Source organism: Schistocerca nitens, chromosome 7 (genome assembly GCF_023898315.1).
Source record: "Schistocerca nitens isolate TAMUIC-IGC-003100 chromosome 7, iqSchNite1.1, whole genome shotgun sequence".
Taxonomy (NCBI): domain Eukaryota; kingdom Metazoa; phylum Arthropoda; class Insecta; order Orthoptera; family Acrididae; genus Schistocerca; species Schistocerca nitens.
In genome coordinates this window covers 333,530,452-333,544,681 of record NC_064620.1, presented here as the reverse complement: position 1 = coordinate 333,544,681, position 14,230 = coordinate 333,530,452, and the positions used below count along the sequence as shown (strand labels likewise).

General features: G+C 40.1%; 1 protein-coding gene across 1 annotated transcript in view; it reads right to left on the bottom strand.

Annotated features, from left to right (window-relative positions):
- Positions 1–5,527: 5,527 nt before the first annotated feature.
- LOC126195418 (L-2-hydroxyglutarate dehydrogenase, mitochondrial) overlaps positions 5,528–14,230 on the bottom strand; it is a 91,304-nt gene continuing 82,601 nt past the window's right edge. The window contains exon 7 of the mRNA XM_049934025.1: positions 5,528–6,049. Within this exon, the coding sequence (XP_049789982.1) occupies positions 5,851–6,049 (199 nt within the window). The 3' untranslated portion in view covers positions 5,528–5,850. The remainder of the gene's footprint in view (positions 6,050–14,230) is intronic.

Genomic DNA, 14,230 nt, shown 5'->3' with positions numbered 1-14,230 from the left:
CAGTTCATTACTATAATCATTGTTTCCACCCCCAATCAACACAATAAACTGTCCTGCTCAATGTTTTTGATAACTTCACCCATGGGTTCCCCAGGTTTAACACTGCTACGTAAATTCACATTGAACTCATTATGCAAGAATCCTGCAAGACTGCATCAATAGCTGCCGGAATACACAGCTGTTTCTGTAGTTTACATTATTGAGAAGGTTCTTACTTGTGTTTACAAATTTGTGCAAAATTCTTCACTTCACGTTTTTTCCACAGTTGTAGCATTTACACCTGTATGTAGGTTCTCACAACTGGTACTACTACTACTACTACTACTACAATTTAAGCTGTCTCAAAATCGAGCATTTATAGACACTTCAGTGCAGAAATGTTTCCCACCATTAACTGCATTTCTTCTCTAGTTCATCAAATCTACAGCTTAACATGCACATTTTGCTTAAAAGCACCACAATTACGTCGTCTTTACAGTATTTTTCATTTTGTTTGTGAGCGAGCCGCCACTGATACATCATGAACAAATCCATATCTTCTAATTTGAAGTGCTAAAATGATACACAGTTCCGCACTTCACACAAATTATTCCTTTTACTGCATGCTTCTGCCAGTGGCAAGAATCTGAGTCACTTTTTTTTTTGGCGGATCTTCCTAAAATGACATACTAGGTACACATGCAATTTTTGTGTCGCACTTTTCTGTTTCACTTGTGCTTGTTTCAAATACTTTTGTGACAATATACATCACACACAGCTGGTCAGAATACAAACCAAGATATCTGCAAGACTAACACTTCTGGTCTACTTTCATCTCATAAGCCACAGAACTGCATTTTATCGAAGAAACACACTGTATGTGGGACTGAGGCTTGCCAATACTTTACCAAGTTGAGTCACATCACTCGCCACCATGAAATTTAAAACAAGACCAAAAAGAATATTGATTGCTAATCCACACTGCTCATCTAGTGAGTATCTTTGTTTTGTACAGAATAAAGGCAATTTTAAGTAGGCTTCATCTGTGTTTAGATTCATTTAATATAAACACCTTATCACCCAGCTTTGTTCAGTCATTTCTTAAATAACAAATCTCAAATAATTCTTAGTTCCTTACATGAAATGCTCTCTACCTTCAAATCAAGGCTCACCTATAACTAAATTACTTATAAACCTGTCTTGCCATGTCACCGTTTGTTGCAAAAATTAAAAAAAAAAAGATGTAAATACACATATGTATTTGTTAGAATGTATGCAAGAAATTCTCTTGTGTAATATACCTCCTAAAGATTAAAAAAGTGATTACAGACCAGTTTCTGATGATTGTCTACTATGCTTTGTTCCACAACCACATTTTGTATGGATTACAGCTATGGGGTCATTCTGCAGGCTGCAATGACATGCTGCTATTGCAAAAGAAGGCAATAAGAATTATTACATCGAGCAGCAGCCAGGGACACTGCAGACTGTTATTCAGAACATTGGGAATAATGACTGTTTATAGCCACTATGTGTCATCATGTCTCATCCACATAAGGGAAAACCTAGGCACCAACAGAAAGAGGCAAAACAAATCAATAAACATAACACTCACAGCAAAGAAGACATAAATTTACCAATCTGCCGACTGTCCAAAACAAAGAGACAGTTTTCCAGTGATCGCTGTGAGGATGTTCAACAAACTACCTGTTGAATTGCAGACCCTGCTGCTGGACAACTTCAAGAAACAAATTGCTGAAGGCCCAAAACAATGCCCACAATACTCGGACCAAGAATTCTTTGACTGTGAAGAAAGCGAATGGACACAGTGAACATGACATATCTATATACATTACCTGTATAAAGTTTAGATGTTATTCTGTAATTCATTATATTGTAATCACTTGATTGTAACTTTGACACAGTCTGTCCAGCCATGGATGGTGAATGACAAAGACCAGTTAATAAATGGTATGAACTGACAAATTCAGAAAAATAATCAATGCATCATCTGATGTTGAGTAAAAAAATTATTATTATTATTATTATTATTATTACTATCAATATATTGTTACCACATATGATACAGACAGTCTGTTAGAACGTATCTGTTTAAATAGGGGCTGGTCCTTGTTGCATATGAAATGACAGTTTGATGTTGTCCATTATAAATGGTTTTGTGAAAGCCTATAACTTTGAAAAGAATGGGTTTGTTTATAAATAACTTTTCGTCTAATAGTCATGGTTTTCTTTTATTCATATTTTACATGAAACTTTTTTGGAAAATGATTTCCATTTTCAAGTGTGTTCTCTCTTTGTGCTATGCCATTTTTACTTAAAGATGGCATAGTACAAAGAGAAAACCACTTGAAAATGGGAATCATTTCCCAAAATGCATCGAGTAAAATATGAATAAAAGAAAAGCATGTTTGGTAGCAGAGAAATAAGTGTAATGGGTGTTTCTTTTATTAATTTATGTACTCTGCAACTATATGTGATTGGTATATGACAGTTGGCAACCATTCCCTAATATATAATTGGTGAACAAGGAACAAATGTTTCACATGAAATTTTACCACATAAACCAACAATACATTTAATTTGCAGTTAGTTACTCATATTGAAAGGAAAAAAAAAATGAACCGTACATAGCTTTGAAGTTGTCTTGCTTCCACAATATTACAACAATCAGCAGAAATTGCGAATGCATTTATTTCAAGTTCCATGGTACCTCTGAATACCTCATTATCAGAGGGAAAATTGTGTAGTGTAGAAGTTTTCCTAACATAGTAGACCTTTATGTGCAACTCAGGCCTTTCTGGATGCATTTTTACTTACATTGAGGTGATGAGTCGTGGGATACAGCCTAATACTGTGTCAGACCGCCATCTGTCCACTGTAGTGCACCAACTAGATGTGGCATGGACTCAACAAGTCACTGGAAGTCCCCTGCAGAAATATTGAGCCATGCTGCCTCTATATTTGTCCATAATTGCAAAACAGTTGCACGGTTTTGTGCATAAACTGTCCTCTCAATTGAGTCTCATAAATCTTCAATGGAATTCATACTGGACGATCTGTGTGGCCAAACCATTTGCTTGAATTGCCCAGAATGTTCTTCAAAGCAATCGCGACCAGTTGTTGCCTGCTGATGTGACACACTGTCATCCATAAAAATCCCATTGTTGTCTGGGAACCCGACATCCATGACACTACCATCAGCTCTTGCCAACTGAAATTTGGACTCATCTGACCACACCATGGTTTTCCAGTCATCTACAGGCCAACCAATATAGTCACGAGCCCAGGACAGGTGCTGCAGGCAATGTTGTGCTCTCAGCAAAGGTACTTGTGTTGGTCATCTTCTGCCACAGCTTATTAATGCCAAATATTGCCGCACTGTCTAGTGGATACATTTGTCATATGTCCCACATTTATTTCTGTAGTTATTTCACATAGTGCTGCTTGTCTGTTAGCTCTGGCAATTCTATGCAAACACCACTGATCTTGGTCATTGAGTGAAAGCTGTTGACCACAGTGTTGAGCATAGTGAGAGGTAACACCTGCAACGTGGTATTCTCAGCACACACTTGAGAGTGTGGATCACCGAATATTAAATTTCCTAACAATTTCCGATGAGACACTTAAAGTAGTAAAGGAGTTTTGCTATTTAGGGAGTAAAATAACTGATGATGGTCGAAGTAGAGAGGATATAAAATGTAGACTGGCAATGGCAAGGAAAGCGTTTCTGAAGAAGAGAAATTTGTTAACATCGAGTATAGATTTAGGTGTCAGGAAGTCGTTTCTGAAAGTATTTGTATGGAGTGTAGCCCTGTATGGAAGTGAAACATGGATGATAACTAGTTTGGACAAGAAGAGAATAGAAGCTTTCGAAATGTGGTGCTACAGAAGAATGCTGAAGATAAGGTGGGTAGATCACGTAACTAATGAGGAGGTATTGAATAGGATTGGGGAGAAGAGAAGTTTGTGGCACAACTTGACAAGAAGAAGGGATCGGTTGGTAGGACATGTTTTGAGGCATCAAGGGATCACAAATTTAGCATTGGAGGGCAGCGTGGAGGGTAAAAATCGTAGAGGGAGGCCAAGAGTTGAATACACTAAACAGATTCAGAAGGATGTAGGTTGCAGTAGGTACTGGGAGATGAAGAAGCTTGCACAGGATAGAGTAGCATGGAGAGCTGCATCAAACCAGTCTCAGGACTGAAGACCACAACAACAACAACAACAACAACAACAACAACAACAACAATAATTTCCGAAATGCCATGTCCAATGCATTGAGCTCCAACTACCATTCCACATTCAGAGTCTTTTAATTTTCACTGTGCGGCCATAATCAAAATTCAAACCTTTTCGCATGAATCACCTGAGTACAAATGACAGCTCCACCAATGCACTATCCTTTTATACCTTGTGTACACAATACTACCACCATCTGTATCTATATCACTATCCCACAACTTTTATCCCCTAAGTGTGAAAACAAGATGAATGCTTCAATTATAGCATTTATTCAAAGTGCACATACACTTGTTTGCTTCTTCAGGCAACAAGCTCTCATCATCAATCTCATTTCAACAAAGTATTGATGATACTCATACACAGAACCTGAGCCATTTCACATCCGTAACATTTATGAGTAGAGATCAGTTACTTACGGACAATTTTTTGTCACAACAGATACCCTGAATCCTGATCATGTAAGCAACTCAAGCTGAGCGAGTGAAATATGGAGATCACCTTTAACAAACAAATGATTTGAAGAGATTAATCCTTTCCCTACAGCAGCACTATTTTATCCAGTATTGGTAGTATCCTTAAAAAATATGAAGGTAAATGCGCTTTACATTCTTTCACGTGTGTCTGACCTTTCCTGGGTTCTGCGAAGGACAACATGGGCCTCATATGACACAGTATTCTTGAAATCTTTGAGAGTTTGGAAAATCTCAACATTGGTCAAAGTTCTTACACTATCTGGGACTGGGAGCAATGGTAAAAAATAAAGCACTGTTGACACCACATGTAGTTAGGGCAGAGAAAGTGTTTGCATTTTTGCAACGGATAATTTAAGTTAGAGAAAGGAATAATACAATGGCAAGGCACAGGATGTGCGCTGAGTATTCTACGATTGTATCAAATACAGAGTGTGCTGTAACAGGAGGAATAAGGAGGTGACCATGTGCATATTAAAATTTGATGGTCTATCCAATGGACAAATTTAAACATGTGCTGTGTCCAAGTGCCAGCACTAGGGGCTGTAGATTGGCACCTGCAAACTTTGATTTATCATGATACTTTGCACCCATTTCAAGGACTGCATCAACTGTTAGCAGCATCAGCTAATGATGTTGAGGGAGTACTCGATCAAAATTTTTTGAAGTTTCAGTGACTCTATCTGACGCAGTGCCTGGGACCCGCAGCAACAAGAATAATGTTCATCCAAAAATGCATAACTACAAATTTTAAACAAGGATATTTGCTTTAGTATAATTACTGTGTAGACTATCTAGTTATTAGTGCTGTAGGATAACATAACACTCAAGAACAAATTTTTAATATCAAAATACTTTGGATAAACGTGTGATTAAATGCATATGTCTCAATATGTAAAACATAAAGCAGTCAACAAACATGTTCATGAGAGAGGCACTGTAGGTACGAAGTACATACTCGTCAATAATGCTTAACCAATCAACAGCACAATTGCAACAAATGTAACACAGTCAGATGAATAAATATTGTAGTCTTCAACATATAAATATAAAAACATTTGCATACAATAATATTAACAAATAACCATTTGTGCAGGCTTAAAAAGACTGTACTAAAGGAAATGCTGCCCAGTGGTCATCACAGATCAAAAACAGCTTTGGCTTTGTCTGCTATCATCATGGCAATGGCTAGACTTGATGTAGCTCCAGGTGAAGGAGCATTCCGGCAATGGAGAATACGTTCACCAAACTCCCCTATTGCTCCAGTGTGAAAGACAAAGTCATCAACAAGCTGCCCTGAAGTATCCATGGCTTGAGCTCGAACTCCAGCAGGCCCTCTGAAAGATATGTACTTTCATTACTCAATGAACATATCATTTACTTCAAGATTACCACACAAAAAAGCAGGTTCAAATGAAATTATATATAATAAATTTATGTTGTAGCACAGGAATGTAAAAGCAAGGAAATCAGTAATGTTGACTGACTGACTGACTAATCTTGCATTTCTTCAGCTGGTGAAGGGAAGACAGAAGTTCAAATTTTGCATAGATCGCAATTTAATCCAGACTTAAGAAAAATCGTAGAAAGGTAAGGAATCAAAAGAAAGAGAGGAACTTTAGTAAGCTGAAAGAGCCAGAAGAGTGAGCATTTTAAAGGGGGGCATTAGGCAAAAATTAGCTGAAACCAGGGAAAAGAATAGAATAGATGACAAATGGGTAAGTTTGAGGGATGAAACAGTGAAGGCAACATATAATCAAACATGCAAAAAGATGAGGCCCAGAAGATACACTGAATTTAATAGATAAACAAGTAAATATAAAAAATGTGGCAACTGAAAACAGACACATAAAAAAGTTATAATGGCAGAAAGCGCAAACTGGCAAAGCAGGAATATGTAGAGGAGAAATGCAAATTGTTGTACGGCCCTGAGAAAGGAACAGTGAGATCATCAGCTCCCTTACCCTACTAATTAGAGACAAATATGGTGTATGCAGTGAAAAGTATGCACCAAAAGGTAAATTATAAAATGTAATACTCAGCCACCCTGTTACACTCTCTCTTGCCTCACAGTCACACTTTCGGGTAGCAGACCAAAGTCAGTTTATGATTAAAATATACAGACAGTAACAACACAGAAGCTAACATAATGTAACAGGGAACTATGCCCCGTTAATAAATGGAAAAATACAAGGTGAAGCAATCTCCTTGGAAAAACATTAAAACTGTCTACCTAATAAACTACTGAAATAATCAATTTTTGACAATATAATGTGATTGGATAGGTAAAAAAAAAAAAAAAAATACTCACCAAGCAGCAGCAGGAGAACATGCACAAAAATGTTTAACTTATGCAAGCTTTTAGAGCCAGTGGCTCCCTCTTCTGGCAGAAGAGAAGAGAAGGAAAAGGACTTGAGAGGTTTAGGAAAAAGGATATAGTTCAGATAAGTTACCCAGAATCCTGGGTCAGAGGAGACTTACCAGACAGGATGAAAAGGAAAGACTGATTGTTAGGTACTGCACCAGATGATATTTGAAAACCTGAGATCTTAAAGATGGAAGACAGGGTACTTCCCAAGACAGAGATTACTGCTAAAACATCTTGCACGAGTTAATATGAGTGAAAAGCTAAGAGCACTGTATGTAACGGAGGTGGGAGGGGGGATAGGGAAAACTAGACAGGTCAACAATGAAAGATGTAGAATACTAAAATAGAGTGAAGAAAGGAGTAGTTACTGTGAAGAAATGCTGAGACCAAAGGAATTAATGTAAATTAAGGCCAGGTGTATAGCAAGAACCAAGGGCATGTTGTAGTGCTAGATCCCACCTGCAGAGTTAAGAGAAACAAGTGTCTGGGGAAAGAATCCAGATGGTGTGTGCAGTGAAACAGGCACCGAGATCATGACCGTCATGTTGTGCAGCATGTCCTACAGCATGATATTTGTATTGCTGGCATACACCCTCTGCCTATGCCCATTCATCCTGACTGATACCTGGGTGGTAGTCATGTTGATGTTAAAGGCTTTTAAGTGTTTACATAACAGCTGCTATATGAGTGTCATTTCACAGGTGGGTCTCCCTTTGATGGTATTTGTTTTGACAGCTATAGGGCTGGTATAGGTGGTGGTAGGAGGGTGCATAGGCCAAGGCTTGCCGTGGGGATGGTCACAGGGGTAGGAGCAACTGGGTAGGGATATGGGTACAGAAGGATCATGGGGTCTGACAAGGATATTGCGGAGATTGGCAGGGTGACATAAAGCTATTCTAGGTGTGATGGGCAAAATCTCAAGACGCAAAGGATCTCATTTCAGGCATAATTTTAGGAAGTTACGGCCTTGTTGAAGTAGCTGATTAATACATGCAAGAGCATGATAATACTGAGTGTCAAGAAGTGTCTCCCGAAGTTCTTTTTGAAGGGATCAGCAGTACCAGGATTGGATGTGATGGCCTGGGAAATTTGCTTTTGAACTGGGCTGGTGGGGTAATTATGTTCAGTGAAGGCTGAGGTGAAAATGGTGGTGTATTGCTGTAAAGAGTCTGCATCTGAACAAATAAGTTTGTCTCAAATGCCAAGGCCGTATGGGAGGGAATGTTTGACGTGGAAAGGATGGCAACTGTCAAAACTTAAGTACTGTTGTTTGTTAGTAGGTTTAATGTGGACTGAAGTGTGTAGCTGGCCTTCGGTGAGGATGAGGTCAACACCAAGAAAAGCGGCATGGAATTTGGAATAGGACCATGTGGAATTTAATAGGGAGAATGTATTTAGAGATTCCTGGAATTTTAACAGGTCAACCTCACCATGAATCCAAATGGCAAAGATGTCACCAATGTATCTAAACCAAACTAGGGGCTGAAAGCTTATCGATCCCAAGAAAGCCCCCTCCAAGCAATTGGCAAAGATGTCACCAATGTATCTAAACCAAACTAGGGGCTGAAAGCTTATCGATCCCAAGAAAGCCCCCTCCAAGCGACCCATGAAAAGTTTGGCACAGCTGCTATATGACATGTCATTTCACAGGTGGCTCTCCCTTTGATGGTATATGTTTAGACAGCTATAGGGCTGGTATAGGTGGTGGTAGGAGGATGCATAGGGCAAGGCTTGCAGTGGGGATGGTCACAGGGGTAGGAGCAACTTAGCTGCTACATCTGCTGCTTCATTACCCTGAATTCCCTCTTGCCCTGGTAATCAGCAGAATGATACCTCCTTCTACTGCCTCTGTAAGTGAAAAAGTATACCACTGATCAACTGCATATACTTTTTTGTTGGGTATGTGTGACAAATAGCCTGAAGGGCACTTAGGGAGTTGTTGCAGTTGTTGCATCCTGGTTCCCACAGCCATACCCCTGATCCATTTGTATGTCTGCCCCTCAAAGATGAAGTAATTGTTGGCAAATATAAAGTTGATTATGGTGAACATGAAGGATGTCTTAGGTTTGGAATCAGTGAGCACTGACTGAGGAAATGTTTAGCAGCAGACAGACCATGAATGTGGGGGATGTTGGTACAGAGGGCGATGGCATCAATGGTGACAAGAAAGGTTCATGGAGGGAAATGAACAGGAATGGATTTCAGATGATCTAGGAAATGGTTGGTATCTTTAATAGAGGAATAAGTCTTTATACTATGGGTTGTAGGTGTTAATGATCTAAGGCAGATGTAAGTTTGAGGGGTGCCCTATGCTCTTTCTACACCCATCACAGTACCCTATGGCTCCTACAACTGTGACCATCCCCACTGCAAGACTTGACCTATGCACCCTCCTACCACCACCCATACGAGCTCTATAACTGGCAAAACATATACTATCAAAGGGAGAGCCACCTGTGAAACGACACATCATAAACCAGCTGTAATATAAACACTGTTCAGCTTTTTAAATCAGCATGACTATCATACAGGTATGAGTTAGGATGAATGGGCATAGATAGAGGATGTATACTGGCCATACCAATATACTGTTGCAGAGTATGCTCTACAACGTGACAGTCGTAACCCCGGTGCCCATCTCACCACACACACTATCTGGATTCTTCCCCCAGACACAAGTTTCTCCAAATTCCACAGGTGGGAACTAGTGTTACAACATATTCTTGGTTCTCACCACCCACATGGTCTTAATTTACATTAATTCCTCCGGTCTCAGCATTTCTTCACAGTAACTACTCCTTTCTTCACTCCGTTTTAGCTTTCCACTTCTTTCATTCTCTGACCCATCTATTTTTAGCCATCCCCCCTCCCACCGCTGTCACATACAATGCACTTTCCTTTTCACTCTTATGAACTCATGCACAATGTTTTAGCAGTAATCTCTGTCTTGTGTATTACCCTGTCTTCCACCTTTAAGCTCTCAGGTTTTCAAATCTCATCTGGTACAGTCCCCAAAAATCAGGCTTTCCTTCTCATCCCGTCTGGTAAGACTCCCATGATCTGGGATTCTGGGTGACTTTTCTGAACTGTATCCCTTTTCCTAAACCTCTCCAGTTCTTTCCTTTCACCCTTCTTCCTTCCCCCTCAACTATTATGCCGGAAGGAGGAGACTCGGGCTCCAAAAGCTTGCATAAGTTAAACCTTTTTGTGTGTATCTTCTCCTGCCACTACTTGGTGACTACATTTCTTTACCTATCCAATCATATTATATAATAAACTACTGTGAAGTTCAGACATGAAACACCAACAACATTCAATTCATCATCTCCTAAAATAGATGGCAGGTCTGCTGGTAAGCTGGATGCAGCGCTTATAGTTTGATATACAGCACACACTGTTAAAATGGGATGTACAGACACCTACACACCACAAGCCAAAAGCTAGCGTATTCTGCCTCCTGCTGGAGGAGAAATCCATACATCAGAGGACATTGCCCTATCTGGAGGACTGTTAACTGTACGTCCTCTCACTGAAATGGCCAGAAAGAGGAACACCACAGACATGCTGTTTGTTTCACTGACCGCAGCATGTTGTTCCCCAACCCTAACTACTACTCCTCCCACAGACGCAGGATCCTACGCCTCAGGTGAAGTAACTGCACAGATATGGGCAGCATGCTCAGAAATTGTATTTTCCACACACGTATTCTTAGCTGCTACATCTGCTGCTTCATTACCCTGAATTTCCTCTTGCCCTGGTAATCAGCAGAATGATACCTCCTTCTACTGCCTCTGTAAGTGAAAAAGTATACTACTGATCAACTGCATATACATTTTTGCTGGGTACGTGTGACAAGTTGCCTGAAGGGCACTTAGGGAGTTGTTGCAGTTGAGGAATTTGGTAGCATGATAACACTGCATTGCAGCATTAGAAAATTGTAGCGAAATGCGGGAAGATCTGCAGCGGATAGGCACTTGGTGCAGGGAGTGGCAACTGACCCGTAACATAGACAAATGTAATGTATTGCAGATACATAGAAAGAAGGATCCTTTATTGTATGATTATATGATAGCGGAACAAACACTGGTAGCAGTTACTTCTGTAAAATATCTGGGAGGATGGGTGAGGAACGATTTGAAGTGGAATGATCATATAAAATTAATTGTTGGTAAGGCGGGTACCAGGTTGAGATTCATTGGGAGAGTACTTAGAAAATGTAGTCCATCAACAAAGGAGGTGGCTTACAAAACACTCGTTCGACCTATACTTGAGTATTGCTCAACAGTGTTGGATCTGTACCAGATTGGGTTGACGGAGGAGATAGAGAAGATCCAAAGAAGAGCAGCGCGTTTCGTCACAGGGTTATTTGGTAACCGTGATAGCGTTAAGGAGATGTTTAGCAAACTCAAGTGGCAGACTCTCCAAGAAAGGCGCTCTGCATCGCGGTGTAGCTTGCTCGCCAGGTTTTGAGAGGGTGCGTTTCTGGATGAGGTATCGAATATATTGCTTCCCCCTACTTATACCTCCCGAGGAGATCACGAATGTAAAATTAGAGAGATTCGAGCACGCACGGAAGCTTTCAGACAGTCGTTCTTCCCGCGAACCATACGCGACTGGAACAGAAAAGGGAGGTAATGACAGTGGCACGTAAAGTGCCCTCCGCCACACACCGTTGGGTGGCTTGCGGAGTATAAACGTAGATGTAGATGTAGATCTGCTACAATCCCCCACACCACAAAAAAGCATGTATATAATCGTCATACACAGTGATTGCATGAGGCAAGCAAGCCTTGAGAACATATTTTGGAAATGACACAACACAGAGAGTGGAATTCCCTGTCTTAGACCCAACAGTGCAAACCAGAATACATTCACAGTGCCCAGATAAAATTCTGTAAAACATTGATTTAAAAACATAGCCTGGGGTATAATTCCTTTTGTATGCTGACATATCAAAAAGAACTCTGGGAATCTTTATTAACCAAGGAATTGAACAACTCCAACCTCATAGTACAGAAACATGGTCCACATTAAGAGCTGCTAGATCCTGCCGCACACAAATCCCAAATGGCATCATTGCTCGTGGTCTATTTCTGAATAGTCGGTCCATTAGAGGGCAAACAATGGTATGGAATGCTGGTGGCTGTGGGGTTGATAGTAGGCCACATATATAGTGCATCAGAAGCATTCTGCCACTGGAAGATGAACAGTGGCTCACCAGCCTCAACACAAGAGGCTGAGAATCAGATTGGTTCTGTGTGCTCCTCGCACAAACACCTCGTAATACTGGAGCAGACATGTTTGGTCTGCTTCCCATCATCCTTGGCTGACGCATTTCAAAATAATTCAATGGTTTTAGACCTGTAGCCTTTTATTCTTCAGATATGGCAACCATGTCAGCTTTCAATCAAATGTGAGACAAAGAAACTTTACCAAACTTTTAAAATCGAGAACACTACCCCTCATTTTAAGAATAGGCAGATTAAGAGGGCAACAAGAACAGCTAACTCATTCTCCAAAACAATGACTTAACTGAAATCCAAATTAGTCAGTAATTCTTAAATATTCATATATTCTGAAACCACAATATTCAGTTTATGTTTGACTGAAATTTAGTCCACGTATGAGGGTTTCAAAAGGATAAAAAAAAAAGCTGTTTAAAATGTTTGATGGTCTGTATCTCAATCTCAATATATTTCAGTTAAGTCACATTTCTCTGAGGAAAATTTAAAACCTGTGCTATCTGCTCACTCCTCCAAGCACGTTATCATTAACTGCTGCTGATGAGATCTAATTGCAGTGTTGAATGAGAAGCAGAATATGGCAAAGTCATCCACAAACAATGAACATCAGATGGAAGACTTAACCATTGACATAATATCATTTATGGCAATAGCAAACAGACTCACACTTAAAACAGATCACTGAGGGACACCATTTTCTTGTTCAAACTGCTCGGAAAGAGTAACACCGACATGATACACAAGACATAATGTGGAAAGGAAGGCCCGAATGAATATTGGTGGTCATTCACTGGAGTCACATTTGTGAAGCTGTCCTAGGATGTGATGTTTCCAAGTCATGTTGTAGGCACTCTCAAGTTAAAAAAAATATGTATGAGGTGCTATCTGGGTAGGGAAGATAGTTATATTTCCACCTCCAGCAGGATGAGGTTGTCAAGAGTAGAATGATACCTCCACGTATGTCAACTAAGTAATTCCCATGATTCTGGGACCTAAGTCAGATTCTGGTTGACCGTGTGTTCTAGTGTCTTTCCTATACAGCTTGTGAGGGTCACACTTATGTAACTATTGGGCAATGTGAGATCCTTTCCTGGTTTCAGAAGGGGTAATAAAATTGTCTTCTTCCATGATTCAGGATTATTACCAGTTAACCGAATTTATTAAAAATATACTTTTAATCCTGTGTTGGGTACTGTAATATGCTGTAGGGGATTTGAACCTGGTGCAAACTCCTAAGTTTTCGCATAGGAAAGGGACAGCTGTAGTCCTCGATTTTGTTGGAATGGAAATTCCAACCACTCCTCTCCATTAATTCCTGAAAGTGGCAGAAAGCTAGATCCTGGTTTTTGGTGGCAGTGATCAAACTGAAGTACTCTGTCATTGTCTGTGCTGTTTCCAGATACAGACTGGAGACATCCTAGCGTCAGTATAGTATTTATAGGTGCTCACACACATTCAGCAAATATCCTCTTTATGGTGTCCCATACCTTTGAAGAACTAGTGGAATGATTTATTAAGCCCAGAAATGCTCTTCATAGCGTCTTCTTGCTCTTTTTGACTGTCCTTCATGCTTTTTCCCTTGTAAATGAAAAGGCTGCAAGGTTGATAGCAGATGGGTGGCATTTGAAGTATTGCAAAGCCATTTGTCTAGCCCTAATTAAGGAGACACACTTGATGTTCCACCATGGGATGTGTTGCCTCTGAAACTGGCCTGAGGACTTTGTGATAATGCTGGTAATGTGATGCACTCAGTCTTGGATGCTGTATTAGTGTTCAAAAATAGCTAGCTGTTTCTGTAGCATCCAGTCTGCTCTGCTAAGCATCCACTGTGGTGGATTTCTATCAGGATCAGCTCTATCTGAGAGGTGTAACAAGACAGGGATGTGGTCAGTCGAATGCAAGTCATC